This window comes from Bubalus kerabau, chromosome 5, assembly GCF_029407905.1.
Source record: "Bubalus kerabau isolate K-KA32 ecotype Philippines breed swamp buffalo chromosome 5, PCC_UOA_SB_1v2, whole genome shotgun sequence".
Taxonomy (NCBI): domain Eukaryota; kingdom Metazoa; phylum Chordata; class Mammalia; order Artiodactyla; family Bovidae; genus Bubalus; species Bubalus kerabau.
The window spans coordinates 66,049,193-66,070,178 of NC_073628.1; the positions used below are offsets into that span (position 1 = coordinate 66,049,193).

General features: G+C 37.0%; 1 protein-coding gene across 2 annotated transcripts in view; it reads right to left on the reverse strand.

The window, feature by feature from the left end:
• CDC73 (cell division cycle 73) overlaps positions 1-20,986 on the reverse strand; it is an 89,155-nt gene that overhangs the window by 58,549 nt on the left and 9,620 nt on the right. For both annotated transcript variants that reach the window (XM_055581830.1, XM_055581829.1), the window contains exons 6-10: positions 18,841-18,929; positions 14,888-15,104; positions 11,125-11,223; positions 9,203-9,281; positions 7,292-7,356 (exon numbers count right to left, since the gene is read on the reverse strand). In XM_055581830.1, the coding sequence (XP_055437805.1) occupies positions 7,292-7,356; positions 9,203-9,281; positions 11,125-11,223; positions 14,888-15,104; positions 18,841-18,929 (549 nt within the window). The remainder of the gene's footprint in view (positions 1-7,291; positions 7,357-9,202; positions 9,282-11,124; positions 11,224-14,887; positions 15,105-18,840; positions 18,930-20,986) is intronic.

Consider the following 20,986-nt stretch of genomic DNA (forward strand, 5'->3'; position numbering starts at 1 on the left):
TGGCCACTGCTGAGTTTTTCAAATTTGCTGGCATATTGAGTTCAGCACTTTCACAGCATTATCTTTCAGGATTTGGAATAGCTCAACTGGAATTCTATCACCTCCACTAGCTTTGTTCGTAGTGATGCTTTCTAAGGCCCACTTGACTTAACATTCCAGGATGTCTGGCTCTAGGTCAGTGATCACACCATCGTGATTATCTGGGTTATGAAGATCTTTTTTGTACAGTTCTTCTGTGTATTCTTGCCATCTCTTCTTAATATCTTCTGCTTGTTAGGTCCATACCATTTCTGTCCTTTATCGAGCCCATCTTTGCATGAAATGTTCCCTTGGTATCTCTAATTTTTTTGAAGAGATCTCTAGTCTTTACCATTCTCTTGTTTTCCTCAATTTCTTTGCATTGATCGCTGAAGAAGGCTTTCTTATCTCTTCTTGCGATTCTTTGGAACTCTGCATTCAGATGCTTATATCTTTCCTTTTCTCCCTTGCTTTTCGCTTCTCTTCTTTTCACAGCTATTTGTAAGGCCTCCCCAGACATCCATTTTGCTTTTTTGCGTTTCTTTTCCATGGGGATGGTCTTGATCCCTGTCTCCTGTACAATGTCACGAACCTCATTCCATAGTTCATCAGGCACTCTGTCTATCAGATCTAGGGCCTTAAATCTATTTCTCACTTCCACTGTATAATCATAAGGGATTTGATTTAGGTCATACCTGAATGGTCTAGTGGTTTTCCCTACTTTCTTCAATTAAGTCTGAATTTGGCAATAAGGAGTTCATGGTCTGAGCCACAGTCAGCTCCTGGTCTCGTTTTTGCTGACTGTATAGAGCTTCTCAATCTCTGTCTATACTTCTTTCAAAATAGGTCTCAGGACCTGTGTGACCACAGCATTAACTATCTGGTCACTGGTAGAAAAGATTTAAAAGGTATGTTATAGACAATGTTTTTAAGATACTGTGGATAAACTGATAACTACTCTTTAATGAAATGAAAAGTTACATTAATGGCATTTAACCATCTCGGCTTACACCAAAAGTACTATCCTCTGTGTAATGGATTTTCAATAATCTTAACAAGATACATAAACTGAAAGCAACAGTATAAAACAGCAATATCATGAAAATACCTTTTACTTTATAAGCATTAAAATTCCCTGATACTTTTTAACATGATCTGTACTATTATTTGTTTTTTCTAAGTATATCAGCATCAAAATGCTGATTCTATTAACAAAATATTAAGGTAAAATGAGATTTTAATACCTATAAGAAGGTATCAGTGTCAGGAGATGAATACCCACCCAAAGAAGTGTTCACTCTACATACTGCCCAACTTAATTTAAAAAAGGGAGTTGGTATACCAGGTTCGATGCACGATACTGGATGCTTGGGGCTGGTGCACTGGGACGACCCAGAGGATGGTACAGGGAGGGAGGAGGGAGGAGAGCTCAGGATGGGGAACACGTGTACACCCGTGGTGGATTCATGTTGATGTATAGCAAAACCAATACAATATTGTAAAGTTAAAAAATAAAATAAAATAAATTTTAAAAAAAAGGGAGTTGGGGGCACTGCATTATTCAGTGTAGAAAGTTTATAAAATACCTATAATATAAATATTCCTGCAATAACTACAATTAATTCAGTGCTCCAAACAGCACTGAAAGAACAATGCTAAACTAGGTACATCTGTGCACATTTAAAACCCTGAAGACCTCAAAGGAGGTTATCATAATCCCATTTTTCAGATGAAAAAATCAATACCTAATCTGTTGCAACAAAGAGGCAAAGAAATCAAAACAAGGTGCTCTCCTCAGTCTCCCTTATATTAACAGTATGCCCCAAATCTACAATAAGCACATTATAAAAGAATTTTTAAAAACCAGTATGGAAAAATCACTTGGGGAAAACTACTATAAGAGGGATACAAGTGAAGCTAAGAGTACAAAGAAAACATTCAACTTAGTGGTGAAATCTTAGAAAAGTCTATGAAAATGCAGATATAATAAAAAAATAAACTATGCACAAAATATTAATATGTTAAAAGTTAAGTATTTACTTCATGTAACAGGTAAATCAAAGATATACAATTGACTTTCAAAAGCTTAAGTCATATAACGAGTGACTGACAGAAAACATACAATGCTCTGTTTTGTTTAGGGGTACACCTTTATGTTGCTCAGGCTGACAAAGGAGAGAGTGCCCCTCCCGTCCCCCAAAACATCGAGTCAACAAGTTCTGAAAATTATTTCAAGTGTAATGTTCTCAAGCAAAAACATGCCAATCTAAATACAGAATGCAGAAAATTATAAAAGTTAATATTCTTACTTACAATTATGTGACCATATATTAAAATCTCAACACTTTATATACTTTTTGGATCAAAATAAATAGTTTAAATCTAAGTAAATTAAGCCTCTTTCTATATATGAGCCCTAGCAGGTAAATGGAAAAGCCTAACTAGCTAAGCTGTCACACACTCAATATGATAACATCTTTGTAGTGATTTTATCTCAAAGAATAAAGAGCTCATAAAAACACACGGCTACAGTAAAAAACATTCTAGTTACTGGAGAAGAAAAGGGTTCTCATAAATTTAAATAAACTAGTCTTCATAGCTTTGAATGAAAATTGTATCATTAAACATGTAATATTAAGTTCATCACTGAAAGTAGAGTTGCCTACATTTACCCATACAACAAACTGAGATTATACATAAAATTATAAATTCATAATAAAAGTAGCCATCATTTATCTATTGAGTCCTTTCTGTGCTAGGCACTTTACTCACTCATTAATAATACTATGATGTAAATTCTACTATCCTTATTATAAAAACAAAACCTCTGGCAAAAAGGTTACATAACCTTCTCAACTTAGTGGTGGAATGAATGGAAGAGCTGAGAATCAAAGCCAGGACTGACTTCAAAGCTTTAAATTTGTGTTTCCAACTGACTGACTTCTCTTTCGCAAGCCAGTACTGCCTTTATTTAGAGCAGGGATTTCAAACTCAAAGGCCAATAGAACCTAAGTGGTGTACAGAAGTGAAGAAGGTGGCATAAAAGACCAAAGTAGTGAAGCTTGGAGCAACCCAGAGAACACACAGGAGGTAGAGAAAGTGAACTGCTCAGGTGGACATGGGGCTGTCACGGTGGACTGTGGGCCCAGAGGCTTCTCAAGGGGCTGGAAATGCAAACTGTTTATGTGACAGACTCTGATCTTTTAAGTGTTGATGAATAAAAATAAAATTCATGTGGGGCCACAGTGAAGGACCCCAGAAATGCACCAAGAGGCCCTGGCAAGCACAGACAGGCAAGCTGCACCTAGCTCTGGAAAGTTCCTTTCCCAGAGGCACCCTTCAAACCCACACAGTAACCCATCTTCTTTCCAGTCTTTCAAAGTGACACATCCTTCCCCCCGGGCATTGCTCCTTCCTGCCTTCTGATCCCTCGCTGTAAAAATGTGTTCTTCTGCAATCTTTATGTCAGCTCCTACTCAAACTCTGGACCTTACTTCAAGAGCTACCTCCTCAGTGAAGTGTTCTGACTCTCACAGAAATCCTCCAATTTTAGGTTTTATGGCACAATGGGTTTGCACACACCTGGCACAATCATAACTGCACGAGAGCCATGTGCCTCTCCAACAGTCCATTTAAAAATAGTCCACATGCATGTATGGTTGTGCTCACCAGTGATGTGCCAGCACCGAGCCTAGCACACAACAGGCACCCAGCAAACATCTGCTGAAGGGAGAGTAGAGGGAGGCGAGTCCCACTTGACAAGTCTTGATCAGCTATCCCCATCTCCCACTGGCCTGGGCTCCGAACCCACCTCACAGCAGTCCTGGTACTAGCACTCCCGTGACAATTCAATCCCAGAGGAGCAAGCTAACTGACAGTGTAACTTTGTGAAAACTGAGGTTCTGGATCCTTCTGAAAAGTGAAAATTGATGATGCTATTATTAAACCTCTCGCACAGATATGGGAAACCCACCCCAGTTTACTATCAGGAAAATGGTTTCCCAAAAAAAGAGATCATAAGAACTATGATGAGTGTTGGAGTGGCTTCAAATAACAACCTGAAATGAAAGCTTTTGATCTGTATGATTTCAGACTGCAAAAGGTTTCCTCAAAAATAAAAACAGCAAAAGGAGTCAATGATATTCAGTAAGAACAGGGGCTAGAATATGTGGCCCTTTCACATAAACAAGCTAGACTGGGAGGTTAAAATAAAGTGGTTTGTGATGAAGGATTTCCACATCTTCTTATTCCCTCTCCATTGGAACCACAGGTTTGCTACCACCCAACAAAAAAAGGTCTTCATCACCAGCCCTTATTTACTATACAATGAAAAGCACGTTCTAATGGCATTTTTTTAGTCTAAAAAGGCCCCTTTCATTAAAGAAATACATGAAAATATACTCTGATGCCCTCCATAGCGAACTGTTCCTACTCCCAAACCACGACTCCTAAGATCACGTCAATTAAATTGATGCCATGCAACTCTGGTTCTCTGCAGCATTCTCAACAGGAGGGAGAAAGGGGCCAACCTGGAGGGTAAACAAGCCCAGGAAAGAGTTCACACTCTGTCTTTCAGTTAAGATATTTATAATTTTAAAATGACAACATTCCTGTACCACAAAATATGTTTAATCCAGTATTTCTTAAATATTAGAGAACCCAAGTGACAAATGTGGAGGGAAGTCTCCCAACCAGGAAAGCCCCCAGCTATTCTTCAACATAAAGGTCCTGTGACCCTGCATTTCTTGGCACAATTCAAAATCTAACCAGAGGCCCAACTACACAAACTTGTGACTTTAAAGATGCCTGGGCTTCTGTTTCTATAATAAACTTCAATAAATCATCATCTTCATGAAACATTACAAAATACACTGCCTGGGCCTTTATTTCTATAGATTTCAATTATGATTCTTATGAAGTATTATCAAAACACATATCCTTGGAAATTCCCCAGTGGTCCAGTGATTAGGGCTCCGTGCTTCTACTTCTGGGGGCATGAGTTCAATCCCTAGTCAGGGAATTAAGATCCTTCAAGCACCACAGGGCAGCCAAAAAAGATGCAGAAAAAAAAAAACCCCACATATTCCTTCTGTATAATACATGTAGAGAACTCATTTGTACAAAAATTTTCTAGTCTGCATAAGTCAACTTACTAGTTTAGTCTAAAATCTAAGAGAACTCTAGTGTCAACTTAAAAGATATGCAGATCAATCCTAATGTAGACTGAAACTAACCTTAATAACTATGTATATCAACGAGGCATTTCAAAACCCTGAAGAACAAGGGTAGCAAAAATAAACTGCACATAAATTAGTAAGGAAGTCATATCTGTACAACAAAGCCTTTAACATACTCTTAATAGCTTTGTATGTTTGCGTGGATCTCACAAGAGAAACTTTCTTAATTGGAGAATAAGGCAGAAAGCTGGTAAAACTCACAAGCTCACAAACAGGTAATAATTTTTTTTAAAAAAAGAGAGAAAAAAAATTACATTGAAAGGATGAATCAGAGGTTCAATTAAAATTTCAAAGCTTTCAGATTCAAAGTTCTCAGTGTATTATTCTCTAACAACGCTAAAATGACTCAGGTCATGAGCAGGACAGAGATTCAAACCGGGCATTAAAACATTAAAAGTACTAGCAATTTAACCATGTTTAGTCTTTCTGCTGTATTCCTACACAATGTGTTTCTGTGATTGGTTCTGTAAAATCACACACCATAGAACTGTTTAAATTTGCCTCTTACAAGTATATTTAGGAACAAAGACTCTGATAAGGAAGCACAGCCTCATCATTCTCACCCTGTTTAATTAAGAAGCTGTCCTTGGATTTTAAAAAAACGGTTCTGTAGAAAGCATCTATTAAAAACTATCACACATTTTACTGCTCATATAGAAGTTCAATTATGAAATCTATTTCACAGCATTTCAGATGAGACAAAAGTAAAACCAACAGTGACAAAAATAACCACAAAAACCTTACTTTGATGGCTACATAACAGCATCAGTTCTATAGTTCACTTGAGGAATGGCCAATAGGCAAGTTCCACCCCCAAATAAACATCAATAAATAAATCTTTAAGAATTTAAGTTAAATCTTACAGCTGTGAGTTACCTTTTGAAGTCAGGAAGAACTAAGCAGCTCTCATAAAATGGTTTACCTAGTCTTTTATCACATTCCCCTCACCCACTCTACTCCAGTGACCTCGCCCGGACTCTGTGGCGTGTGGGGCCTTAGTCCCGACGCCCGCATGTCTTTCACACAACGCTCTTCACCAAGCCTCTCCTCAGCTGTCACCTTCTCAGAGAGGCCTCGCTGACTCCTCTGTCTAAAGAGTCCTATCTGGTTTAGTCACAGCAACAACCCTAGCAACCAGAACAATGTCTGACACAAGTACTCAATAAGCACTTGCTGAATGAATAAGGAGTCCTCATACAGTTTTAATAATATAAAATCAAATCTGATGACAATTTAAAAATAAGTGTATTAGCAAAACAGAGATAAAGACAAATACCATGTGATTTCATTCATATGCAGAAACCAAAAAAAAAAAAAAAAAACCCACAACAAATGGCAACACTCAAGAAAAACTCACTGATACAAAGATTACTGCATTAACCATAAGTGGTGACCAGAAATATAGGTAGTTGGGAGGTAAGAGACATGGGTGAGGGGGTCAGCTGTATGGCAGACTTGTGGTGATTGCTCAGTAGCGTACACAGATGTTAAATTATAACGCTGTACAACTGAAACATTTTTTCTAAAAAAAATAGGGCTTGGTCAGATCATCTAGAAATAATAATCTTTAGGAGGTTAAAAAATAAAAAAGACAAATTTGCTAAAAGTGAGCCAAAGGCTTACAATCACAGACATTAAGTATTCGGTTGTGTCAAGTATGCAATTTGTAGCATGACATGAACTACTACAATCTGTCTTTTCAGAACGTAAAACATTACATTTTAAGGACATGAGATATTATGGCAAAGAACTCTCCCAAATGTAACCGTGTATCTCATCACTAACTTTAAAATCTCCAACCAGGTAGCATCCAATCTACTTGCAAGTTAATCAAAACAACTTTCATTTAAACATACTCAGCTTTAAAAAAAAAAAAAAAGACACCCATGAATCAAATAATACCCCTCAGCTCTGTCAGCACAACTGGCCATTAAAGATAAATGCCTGAAATAGAAACTACTAGAGATTTCCTTCAACATCTGCTACTCACATAAAATGACTGGAACAAAAGAACCTCTGCAGTCAGAGTGACTTACCGTCACAGACTTGAGAGTCATCCCATGGTAGGTGCCCATAGTGTCAATTTTGAAACCTTCCGTTTCTATAAAGAAAGTGAGGTTTCCATTAGATTTTATATATTTTATGATAAACAGCAAATTTAAAGTAATAATCTACATTGTATCTGATAGCTCAATAGAATAACAAAGCCTTGAATCTACTAGACATACAGTTAACTTACATACTTGTGAAGATGAAAACTTTCAAAGGAATACCAGGCTTAAAGATGCAAACAACACACACCAATGGGCCCAAAGTACAGAAGCTGGTTAGGACTGTTTCTACAACTGTGTTCAAGTCATATAGCTGGCTGGAAATACAAACAGTGAAACTGAATAAAATATTTTATAATCCCCAAGTTATTTAGTCCTAATATGAACTCTTTAACATAAAAATCTGTGTTCCAAAGTAACAATCACCAGTACATGCTATGTAGTTTGTAGAAAAGCAACACTAAATATCGACAGGCACGCCAGGACAGAGTCTCAGTATACCTTTCTGTAACAGGTCAGAGAGGTAAATATTTTACACACTGCAAACCATACAGTCTCTGTCACAACTCCTGAATTCTGCAGTTGGAGTGCAAAGGCAGGATGAACAACATAAGTATTCAAATGAGTATAGCCTGATTCTACCCCAGGAGGTTCAGATTTGGTCTATGGGCTGTAAGCTGACAACCCCTACTTGACAAAAATCATTCCAAGAGAAAAACTGGATAAAAGGACAAACTACCGTCTTTCTCGGAGAAGGCAATGGCACCCCACTCCAGTACTTTTGCCTGGAGAATCCCATGGACGGAGGAGCCTGGTGGGCTGCAGTCCATGGGGTCGCTAGAGTCGGACATGACTGAGCGACTTCACTTCACTTTTCACTTTCATGCATTGGAGAAGGAAATGGCAACCCACTCCAGTGTGCTTGCCTGGAGAATCCCAAGGACAGGGAAGTCTGGTGGGCTGCCCTCTATGGGGGTGCACAGAGTCGGACACAACTGAAGTGACTTAGCAGCAGCAGCAGCAACCGTCTTTCTATGCCATTCAGTACCTACCTTTACCCAGCCAATGAAACAAGCACACAAAATTCACTGCAACAAGGCAACAAGCTCTTTAATAAACTTATGGGGATTTCAGATTATGCAAGAAAGAAATCATAAATGCTATCCTTTTACAGTTGCTTCTGTCTCATTTTTTCATGAATGAGATAAATGAAGAGCCCAAGAAAAGTTACACTGACATTAGTCCCACCCTCAGTAAGCACCTCGCTGATGTGGAAACGGCTCACTGCTAAATGAGCCATGGAGCCATTACAAAGCCAGTCCTCATGTGGCTACTCCAGTCTATGTGCCCAAGTCCTCAACGCACACATTTATAACTGGGGAAATATGATTTGATACGTAGAGTTTCTACCCTAAAATAAACTTCTGAGAAATAGAATTAAGGCTAACAATAGCAATTATTTATAGGTAGCTTATTATATACACCAGTCACTATTCTGGGGACTTTATTAACTAGTTTAATCCCCACAATAACCCAAAGGGATTACTATTAATACTATTAGTATCGTAATGACACACAGAAGGAAACTGAGACAGACTACTGTTAAAGGAACATCAAAACTTTTCTGTAAAATGCCACACAGTACTTTTAGGCTTTGTAGGCCACATGATCTCTGTCACAATTCAACACTGCTGTCACAGTGCTAGAGGAGACACGGGCAATACAAAAATGAATGAGCGCGGCTGTTTTCCAACAAAACATAATTCAGAAAAACAAGTGGTGGCACAGACTTGGCCTGCAGAAGTTAGCCAACTCCTGCTCCCACACAGGAGGTCGCACTGCCTCTCAGGTCCAGCACAACCACAGCAAGGGGAAGAGAAAGATCAAGTAACTCACCTTCTTTTCCTTTGAATCTTTCCTGGTCATATCTGTTGTAAGCAGCCGGGATAGGCTGTTTGGTACGCAATGTGGGATCCTGAAGAAAAACATCGTAAGTTATACGTCAATATTGTCTAAACTGTTACTTAATACTTATAATAAAAACCACAATAAAGCTAATGTTTCCTAAGCTTTCCTCTTAATACTTTGGCCAATAATACCAAAACAAGGAGTAGACAAAACTGGGGAATCATCTTAAGCTGATTTTCAAGATACTGTTCACTGCTAGAAAACCATCTCAACTAGGGAGGAGGTAAAGAACACCAAGTAAACGTGCACCGAGGCAAAAACAAAATTCTCAGAAACTGCAGAAATAAAATGGGTGCACTTAATAATTTCATTATGATTCAATTTCTTTAAAAATAAACTCACTCCAATCATAAATTATTTTTCTTTAACCCAAAAAATAAACTTTTAATTCAAACCTTATATTCAACTGGCATGTTGGAGTCTATTAACTGAATTATTCCCCAAATTATTAATCCTTATATTAAATAAATAAAATAATGACAATAAACCCATTTATCAATGTACAGTGCAAACTGAAGTTAACAAAGCTGTTTTTTTAAAACACTCAGAAAAACTTGCCAATCTAACATCTAATTAACTCGCAAATACTTTCTATAAAAGCCTGTGATAAACTAAAAAAGTATATTTAAAGAATATTCCCAAAATTGCTTGGGAAATTCATGGTATTTGTAAAGACTGAAATATTCTTCATTTTGTTACAATAGGATGCTACCGCAATTATTACTCCAAATAAAACATATTCATTCAAGACTGTCACTAGGTATATACTTCCACAGTCAAATGCCAAACATTAAAATTTTCAAGTAGTTTAATGATTATGAGAATACAGAGAATATTCAGTCACAAAGTTAACAGTTGAACTATTTTAGGAGTTGATGTAAGTTTCCTACCAATTGCTATTCAACAAGTCCACCAATTCATAATTATAAACACTCTGTTTTGCCATAACAGCACCTATCCCTGCCTTTTTTATTTATCTGTATGTCCCACTAGACTGTAAGTGCAAAGGAAGCTTTTCACTCTTATATGTCTTGTATCTCTGTCGGCACACTGCCTGACAAGTAAGAGGCACTTAAAAATGTGCACCTGTGGTTGACTCATGCCGATACATGGCAAAAACCACAACACTGTAAAGCAGTTATCCTCCAATTAAAAAAAAAAAAACCTGGCCAGCAAGTCACCTGAAGTGTTTATCTAAATACCAGCAAAAATTCACTACCTTGAAAAGGTTAAACACCAAGAATTTCATGAACAAATAAACCTACTTACTCTTGCAAAGACTGTATTAGTACTCTACCAAATTTTGACATACTTTTAGAAATTATAAAATGAAAAAGGTTTTATTTGCATGTTATTTTTCCTTTGCTGAATCTTATGAAACTGGCTTCATAGATTTCATTTATATGTGGAATCTAAAAAAAGAAAACAAATCAACAAACCAAACGAAACAGAAACACACTCACAGAAAGATGTAGAACAAACGTGAGGTCATTACAGGGGTTGGGAGGAGTTGGAACAAAACAAATAAAAGGGATTAAGAGGTACAAACTTCCAATTATAAAATAATTAAGTCACAAGGATGCAATATACAGCATGGGGAATACAGTCAATAAATAATAATATTGCAATAACTCTGTATGGTAACAGATGGTTACTAGACTTCTGGTTCTGATCAATTTGCAATACATATAAATGTCAAATCACTGTGCTGTATACCTGAAAAAATATAATTTTGTATGTCTCAATTCTAAAATAAATAAGCAAATAAATACTTAAAGATGTTTTCAATATGACAACACTGAATAATCACTTTTAATAAAACTACTACAGAAGCAACAAAATGTTCTTACAACAGGCGCTGCATTTGGGGCCGGTCGCTGTTCGGGTGCACGCCCTTCTTCTCTGGCCTTTACTGACTGAAGAATTGCAAAAATATTCTTGGAAAAATTCTGAAACAGAAATGGATTTCGATTATTGAATCCACTTAGAATTAAGTACTCAATAAACAATTTCAGATTCAGTTTTCTCTATTAATTCTTCCCTTACTACATCATAATGAGGCATGATTACTATACACACGAAAGTAAAAATCAACTACTACTAGGAAATTCATCCAAAGACCAGTTATTATAAACCCAATGTTATTCACTTATTTTCATTTTACTTAAAGTACATAACTGTCTATAAATTCATTGATATTCTCCATTTATTCAAAAAATGTAAGCAGAAAACAAGGTAACATTTAAAAACAAAACTATAGCAGATTTGCTGTCAAGGGAGGTTCTTAGTTGTAGAAGAAATTAATTCTTCTGAAAGAAATCAACTATTAAAGTTTCTTCTTGATAAACTCCAGTGCTAATTTCAGACTACTACACTTTATAGATGTTGAAAGTTCGAGATACTGTTAGGAGTCAACATGCACTTTTCAAAGCTGTGTAAGTTGGAAAGATTTTTAAAAACATAACAACTTTTACATGAACAACCTTAGCAACATTGAACAAAGCTGACAAATCGGACCACTCCTTCATGAAATACTCTTCTTTCACCTGAGACTCTCCCTCAGTTCCCTTGGGGCTCTTCTAATTCTGCCTGTTAATCACTCATCATTTTAAGCAACATTCTGTCTCCTGTTGAAGAATATAACCTTTGTGAAGGCCAGGACCAAGGCATCCCAAGTCAGTGCCCCCATGTGCCTGCTGGAGGATGTCACATAAATGTCACACAAATAAACATGGATAGGAGAGGAGAGACAGCCTGAAACATAACGTTAACCACTGCCAGAGTAACAGCACTTACTAGTTCCTTAATTCTTTAGGACAACAAACACACATCTCACAACCACTTACTCTTAAAAATCATGGCACACCCCAAAGAGATTTTGTTTATATAGGTTATAATATTATTATATTATCAAATTAGAGATTTGAGCTATTTTTAAAATATTAATTCCTTCAAAAATGAGGGGAAAAGGTATTCCAAGTAAAAATAACTTGTTTTTATGAAAAACTATTTTCCAAAATGCACAAAATGTTAATGACAAGCAAGTGTGACACTATGTTAAATTTAGGAAACTGCTATGGTCTCAGTAGCAAAAAGGAACCTCCCAAATTCTAACTTTCTTTTAATTGACAAAAAAATACTGTCAATTTTATTTCTTGAACCCACAGCCTTTCCTCCCTCATTTTCCAAAAAATGCCAAATGCACATGCGCTTTTCATGGAGACAATCATCATATTTTGGTATGCAGAAGTGCTTTGTATGTTCTGATTTCATCACAGAAAATACTGGTAAGAATATACTTAAAGGTTAAGATTTAATAAAATTACTGAATTTTTTAATTTCATCAAGGCCATCATTAGTGGTGAAGAACAAAATGGCCACTAGCAAAGATTGGTGCCAATGCTTTAATTCACACCAAGAAACCAACAGCTAACTAACCACTGCTTTTGCACCAGAAGTGCAAATGTCAACACAGTGACAAATGCAAATAAAGTCTTAATCCTGTTAAGAAAATAGCTGAAAACATGAAAAGCAAATTTCACTATTTTAAAAATAAAGCATTTCATGAGAGACTCAAACTCTAGAAAAAAATTAATTAAAATGTTGCTATTTTTATGTGATAAAATTACAAATTATTATACCTTCCTTTTAGTGATCTCTTTTATCAATTTTTCAACAATGACTATATATTAATGTGTGTAAATTTAAAAGTATATCTTAAACAGTATCATAAAATTAGACTGCTTTTTTGTAAGGTGCTTGAAATGGAATTTTGAAAAAATAGCTTTTGCTCAAGAAACTCAGCCAATAAGAAAACCCTGCTATGTGGTAATAATGAAGATCTGTTTAAAATCATAGAGCCATTCAGGGCAATAAGCACCTAAAAAAAAAATTTTTTTTTTTTTTTTAAGAGTTTGTCAGATGAAAACAGTATACAGAGGGACTACCAGTCAAAATCGTCATTTTGATTTTTAAAAATGTTAATACTCACAGAAGCAAACCTAGCTACAAAACAGTTCTTCTAATGCTAACTTATTTTTAAATTACACACTGGTGCCAACAATGCTAAATTCTACTGTAACACTTAGTTTTGAAATGGTGGTACAATCCTGCCACCTAGAGCTCAAAGAAGTTATTCATTTCAAAAATTACAATGAACACTGGTAGAACAATATAAGTAGTGATACTTAACTATTAGCCACCCTAGGCATTAAAAATGAGTACCAACAGATCTATCTATGACAGCTCCCTCATAGCTCAGTTGCTCAAGAATCCGCCTGCAGTGCAGGAGACCATGGGTTTGATTCCTGGGTCGGGAAGATCCGCTGGAGAAGGGAAAAAGCTACCCACTCTAGTATTCTGGCCTGGAGAATTCCACAGACTATACAGTCCACGGGGTCGCAAAGAGCTGGACACGACTGAGCGACTTTCACTATCTTTCATCAATAGATCACTTAAATACAAACTTAAGGTTTACTCATGTTTTCAGATTTCTTCATAATTCTAAGCTCTAGAGAATGATTCTTAATCTTGACATCAACTGCTCTACAAAACAAGTCAAAGTACAAGAGAAAAAACTCTTCCCTTCATATATTCCTTGTAGTAGCTATTCTACTAAAATGGCACAGTGAACTTAGGGCCAGAATCCAAAAACAATGTGCAAACAAAATGAGTCTGCCTAGACCAATGATGAAGTTCACTTTCAACAGTAATCTCACAATTTCTAAAAAATCTTCTCACCAAATCATCACTGTGAACTGTGTCTCAGTGAAGAATTAACATTTAAGAGAAAATTCAGATGTGTGGGAGGAAAAGAGAGGTGAAAATAGGTAAGTGAAAGAGAACTGATTCAACCTTTTTGGAGATATATTAAGACACTAAATATCCAGTATCTTTGAACTTCTTATCTTTCAAAATTTAAAGTACATGTCTCCTTTAACCAGCATTGGCTTCTAGGCATTAATCCCTCTGCTATGTAGTAATAAATGCGTGAAGGTGTACGTACAAGGATGTTTTTTAATGCAGTTATTTATAATCATGAATAGGAAACGAGAGAAGACAGGAGAGAGGAGGAAGCAGGAAAAAAGGGGAAAGGAAATGAAGAAAACCCACCATTCTGCAGCCAAAAACAAAACAACTCCATTAATGAGGAACCAGCAAACACTGCCACAACCACCCAACAGAAGAGAATGTATCAAATAAACAAATAAATGTTTGTTGGGCCATTTTCATTAAGTTCTCTACTTTGTGAAGAAAAAAATTAATATTGGTATTAATGACTAGAGAGCTCACCATCAATATTCCCTGTTCATTGGGTTTAAGCAAAAAATCTCACCAATAAGAAAACTGTAAATCTCTATGGATTTATAAACAAGGTGGAAAGAAAGGGACTCGCACTTTGACTCAGACTTTTTCATCAGCTTCTCTGATGACCAACCACCAATCATACACTAGCATGGAATGGTAAACAGGTCAGTTAGAAAGCTAAATGATTACTGCTCTCTTAGATACAAAAAAATTCCTCCTCGCAGGCAATTTTAACCAACTTTAAAATCAACCGTTGTTGAAATACACACAGACACTAACAAACAAGAAGTGGAATATTTTAATTACCTTTCCTGTGCTCTGTAAAATAGTTGTTCGTGTCCGCCACACTCTTTCTCTGCTGACAATATCTCGGGTCACATCTACTTCAGCGTCCACAAAACTCCTCTGTTTTAAGGCAGTTATATCATCATCTAAGTCAGTCTTAATGGTAGATCTTTTCTTAGCCATAATTTTGGCTTTGATTGCGGCAATTTTTTCCACTGACATAGCTTCGGACAAAGACCTGAAAGCAACGTCGTTTTTAATATTCACAGCAAGGATCTCCTGAGCATACTATAAAATATTTTGTTACATTTATAACTTCCTGTAATAATACTTTAAGTGGCAATTATTAAGATTTCCTCCATATACATAAAACTGACACACTTGATAACTTATAATCATCTAAGAGTCCACATAAAAATACTACACTATAAGCAAATTAGTAATTTTTAGGAGGAACGATGCACAATATTTTTCACATTTTTAAAATTCTCTTCCCCTACCCAAATAATTCATTAATATAGCCTTTTAGATTGATCACCATCAACCAATCAGAGAATTCTGCACAAGCCAATCACATACCCTGGGACACCGCTCCCTCACTGTCTTTAAAAATACTTTGCTGAAACCCATCAGAGTTTGGGTTTTCTGAGCACAAGCCACCTGTCCTTGTGTGGCCCTGTAATAAACCTTTCTCTGCTCTCCCTCCACAAAAAAGCCTTTTATATGAGACTTTTGTTTGCTAACCCTCCCCATCCTGCATGCAAATACACACACATACATACATACACACAAACACACACACACCCCCCCATAAGTACGTGCACACAACACCTTGAAAGGCGGGTGGGGGGGGGCGAATTTCATTCTGTAAAGAATCAAAAGTTTAGGTTTTCCTTGAAATTTATTTCAAGGTTTCAAATCTATGTTATAATATACAACATATCAATTTTACAGCTGACAGAAACATTTATGTGCCACATAAACATATACCCCTTTTAAAGTCTGGAACATAAAACAATACTTTGAAGTTCTCATTTTCTTTCTTTTACTTCATTTTCAAAAAGCACTGAAATAGCAAACAGAAGCTATGCTTTCAGAAGTAATAAAAAAAAAAAACAGACTTAACAATGAAAGTATAGATTTCATTAAAATGGTAAGCTTAGTGTCATTTCTCACAACATAAAAACAAGAAAAAGAGTTTGGATACCTTAACAGCAGTTGATAAAATTATTACTCTAATCACAAGATGACAATCTTGAAATACGTTTAAACAACATGTGGGGAAAAGACAGGAATTCCTGCAGGTTTAAACATGGTAGTATTATGTAGTATGCTATTTTATTTCCATTAGGTATGAAAGTACTTTATAGCAGATGCTCAATATGTATCAGCATTTGATTCATTTTATATACTACTATGCAACTCCCTTAAAATCGAAAGCATACCAGCATACCTTGAGCCAAATTGAAACACTTTTCTAAACTATAATCAAAACGTGCACTGGACAAGCTCTGGAGTTTTACTTCCAGCCAAGATGAAGTAACAGGGACTGGTTAATCCTCCTACCTTGAAACAGTCAAAATATATGAAACAACAGTTTACTCAATATCTTCTATCAAGTAATGAAAGACAGTGATCTCTCACACATGAAAACTGAGTAAGTAAGCCCTATGGAGGTTGCAATTTACACCCTTGAAAGTTCCCAACACAGCACAGGGAGAAGAACTCAGGCAAAACTTACCATATATTCTGATTTGGGAAAATAGAGCTGGGATTCCAGCAACATCAAAGAGTACACGAACTCACAGGCCAGAGTGCCTGAGAAGAGAGAGCTGCAGAGGACCCCTCGAGTACTCTGGCAGATTACTGATTAGCCCATAAGTAGTTGGAAACTAAAGTGAGGAACAGAACCACCTAGAGGGAACTGAGTCCAGCACCCACACAGGAGGAAGAGCAGAACCTAATCCCACCAGCCAGACTGAAAACCTCATATTTATGGGGCGTTAGATGGCATAATGGTCAAAATGGTCCTGTCTCAACAACAGTGGGCAGTAACTACACACTGTTCAAACACCAGTTCTTAAACCCTAACTAAACACTGTTCAAACAACAATTCTTTAAATTAAAAAATCAAGACTCAAAAGGAACAAACTGTTTCAAAGGAGTAACTATGTCCCAAAACAAAACAAAAAAGAAAATTTAGAAAAACACAAAAACATCCAGCACTCAACAACGTAAGATGCACAATGTCTGGTATCCAAACAGTACAGGCATATAAAGGAGCAGGAAAATGTGAGCCAGAACGAGGAGAAATCTACACTGAAAAAAACTGCAGGACTGGCAAAGGCACCAAAATAATACAACTATTCCACACATTCAACTGAGAGACATGGGCTGTATATTTAACTTGTAAAGGTAAAAAATACAATGTTCAAGACTACCAATATAATACGAATATAATTACATAAGAAAAAATGAGAGAACTACATACAGAACTTTAGAAACTATCCAAAATGAACAGAAAAAAGAATCAATCCAAAAAAAGAAAAGAACATAAGTGAGCTGTTGAACAATTATGAGTACGAGTAATTAGGTCAGAAAGAGGGGAAAAAGGGGGAAAAAAAAATTGAGGAAGCGGTATAAAAGCTTTTCTAAATTCACTGAAAATTATGCACCCAAAAATCCCCTCAAAAACTCAAGCACAAGAAACATGAAGAACACTCTCCCAAGTTACGTGATAATTAAATAGTTCCAAACCTGCAATACAGAAAACTTTTTAAGTAGTCAAAGGAAAAAAGCCACATTAAAAGACACAAAAGAGAATTCCCTGGTGGTTCAGTGGTCAGGACTCCATGCTTTCACTGCCAAGGACCCCAGGTTCAATCTCTGATCAGGGAACAAAGATCCCACAAGCCACAAGCTGCCACCAAAAAAAGAAAAAGGGGTAACAGCAGATTTTTAACCAGAAACAATGCAATCAAGGAGACAGTGGTATATCACACTTTAAAAAGAGGTAGTCTGGAATTCCATATCCAATGAAAATTTTTTTAAAAAGGGGGGGGATTTTTTCCAAAATAAAAATGTTGAAAGAAACACCAGCAGTCCTAAACAGAAAGAAATGTTAAAAGAATGTTAAATTAAAAAAAAAAAAAAAAGTCAGTCAGTCAGGCCAAAAAGGAAAAAAACGGGCACACAAGTCTACAACAGGGAAGAGGAGGCATGGAAATAGTACACACAATTTTCCCTAGATGTTCAAACAAGAGTAAGAACAATGCACTGTGGTGTTTGGAACATGTGTATGAGTAAAACGTATGACAACAGCAGCACAAACGCCAAGAGAGAACAGGAAGGAAGCGCCTCGTGCCGAGGTTCCTGCCCTGCACACAAGGTGGCAGACCCTGCAGGCAGACTGTGATGCCGCACACCACACACAGCGACCCCCAGCAGCCACTCAGAGAGCAGCAGCACACACGACTCAGCCAACAGACAGAACAGAATCACAGCACACGTTCATTTAATCCAAAATCAAGTTAATTTCCGCTTTAGGGAACAAAATTTTAAAAAGAACAGAGAGACAAACAGAAAACAGCAGCGAATTACTGACCTAGAATTAAGCATGTTAATAATTTCATTAAATGTAAATATTTAACATATGGTACTTTACCAGAAAAGTCTGCTGATCACTGCTATAAACCAGTAAGAGATTTCATGACAAATGAGTGGCTTGGATTATGGAATAATTTTTTAAAAGATCAATATGGTAACAAATCAAGAAACTTCCAGAAAGCCTAAGCAGCACAATGGCTTCCAATCCTCCATCATAAAAAATGCTTGAGCATCTTCTTTCGAACTGAGGGCAGGGAGACACACACTGAAGAATGTCATATATGCAAACAGCATGTTAATACCCCTGTTTCCACATACGCTTATATATACTGCCTAACTTGCCTATTTTCTATCAAAGAAATTCTTACCTGATCTGTTCAGTCTGTACAATCCCTTCTTTGTGACCCTCCAAACGAGCAGCCAATCTCTCTTTATCAAGGCGTACACACTCTTCATCCTGAAAACAGTCAGTAAATATTTTAAAATATTACTTAACTTTTAAAACAACAAAAAAACCATAAACACTGCACGTAACTTTTGCCAAAGGTCCCACCTATAAAGTCCCAGGCATCACTGGCCTTGGGTCAATTTTATAATACTTTTAGTTACATAAAGAACTGACTCATTGGATAAGACCTTGATATGTGGAAAGAATGAAGGCAGGAGGAGAAGTGGACGACAGAAGATGAGATGGTTGGATGGCATCACCAACTCGATGGACATGAGTTTGAGTAAACTCCGGGAGTTGGTGATGGACAGGGAGGCCTGGCGTGCTGCAATCCAGGGGGTCGCAGTCAGACACGACTTAAGCAACTGAACTGAACTTTACATAAAAACAGTAACAAATGTATGCTGGAGCACGTAAGATTAGAACTGAAAGCTTACAAATAAACTTTAGTAAGTTTTTCCTATGATTAAGGCTTTTTTATAATATAGCATAGCTACCCTTACTCAGAAAGACAATATACAACAAAAAATTCCTTCTCCTCAGAAAAGTAACATTTTATTAGTCCTAAATGTTCAATGGAAGGACTGATGCTGAAGCTGAAACCTCAATACTTTGGCCACCTGATGTGAAGAACTGACTCATTGGAAAAGACCCTGATGCTGGGAAAGACTGAAGGCAGGAGGAGAAGGGGATGATAGTGGATGAGATGGTTGGATGGCATCACCGACTCAACGGACATGAGTTTGAGCAAGCTCTGGGAGATGGTAAAGGACAGGGAGGCCTGGCGTGCTGCAGTCCATGGGGTCGCCAAGAGTGAGACACAACTGAGCGACTGAACTGAACTGATGAGGGGCCTTCACCACAGTCAAAACTTTCATCTTGGATCCAGATGGTTTTCGTATATTGCCCCAGGTCCTGAACCTTTTAGCACAGAACACCAGAAGTGAAAGCTGAATGTTTTTCAAAGGATCTTCTTCAGAACGCCAGGCGCTTCCTACAAAGTGCCCATGAGCCATTTCATACCTGACATCAACCTTTGCAACTCAGCTTCTACCTTATTTAGGTATTAGAATCTCAGGTAAAAGTTAAGTCTGAAAAGTAGTTACTTATAAAACAAAACTTACTAACTCTGATCTAGTTCAATGCCTACATTCAACAAATGAGAAAACTGAGAACCAGAGTCAGTGTCTATGGCTAACGAATATGAAATTGTATAAAATCCATCAGTAGATTCTACAAACCCAGAGAAACGTCGTGCTCTAACTGTGTCCTAACCATGTTAAACTTAAAACTGCCATCTTGCCGGGGTGAATGCAAAGATTAAGACCTCAACAAATGTGTTAAATTACATCGAAAATAAAAGTTTAACACATATTACTCAAGTTCCTTAAGAGACTGATTTTAAAGACAACTGCAGCCTAGGTTTCAACCAGATCCCAAGGTTTCTCTCTGCTGGCAAAGTGCCTAGCAGGCCCTCAACAGATATTTGAACTGAAAACTCTCGGTGTGTAATATGGCTATTTATGTAATTCATTTTAACTCTACAAATACTCTGGAAAGAATTTTATTACGCTATTTCTTGTTAATTTTTAAAGTTATCAGAATCCTAGCAAATCTGCAATTCTGAGATATTCAACTCTTTCAAATAATTAAACCATGAATTTCAGTTTTTCCCCAATAAATGAAGCCTTTAAATTCGCTTATTTTGTACACAATGTGGTACAACCTCCTTTTACACACACAGAGTTGTGGAAAATTTCAGTTTTGCTGCCACAAAATCTGTACCCTGCAGAGGGGAGCAGCCAGGAGCCAGACTGCCTGGGCTCTAATCCCGGTTATGTGCTCCCCAGCAAGTCACTGCTCTCTGAGCCGGTGAGCTCACAGGTGACATATGTGGTACTGCCGACTTCAGGAGGTGATGGTGAGGATTACAGGAGTTAATAAAGTACATAAAGTACATAGAGTATCACCTGGCGCAGAATAACAACAATGAGCTAATTATCTCTATCATTATCTGAAAAAACAAGTCTCAGAGTACACTGAAGCAAAATTACATAATCTTGGCA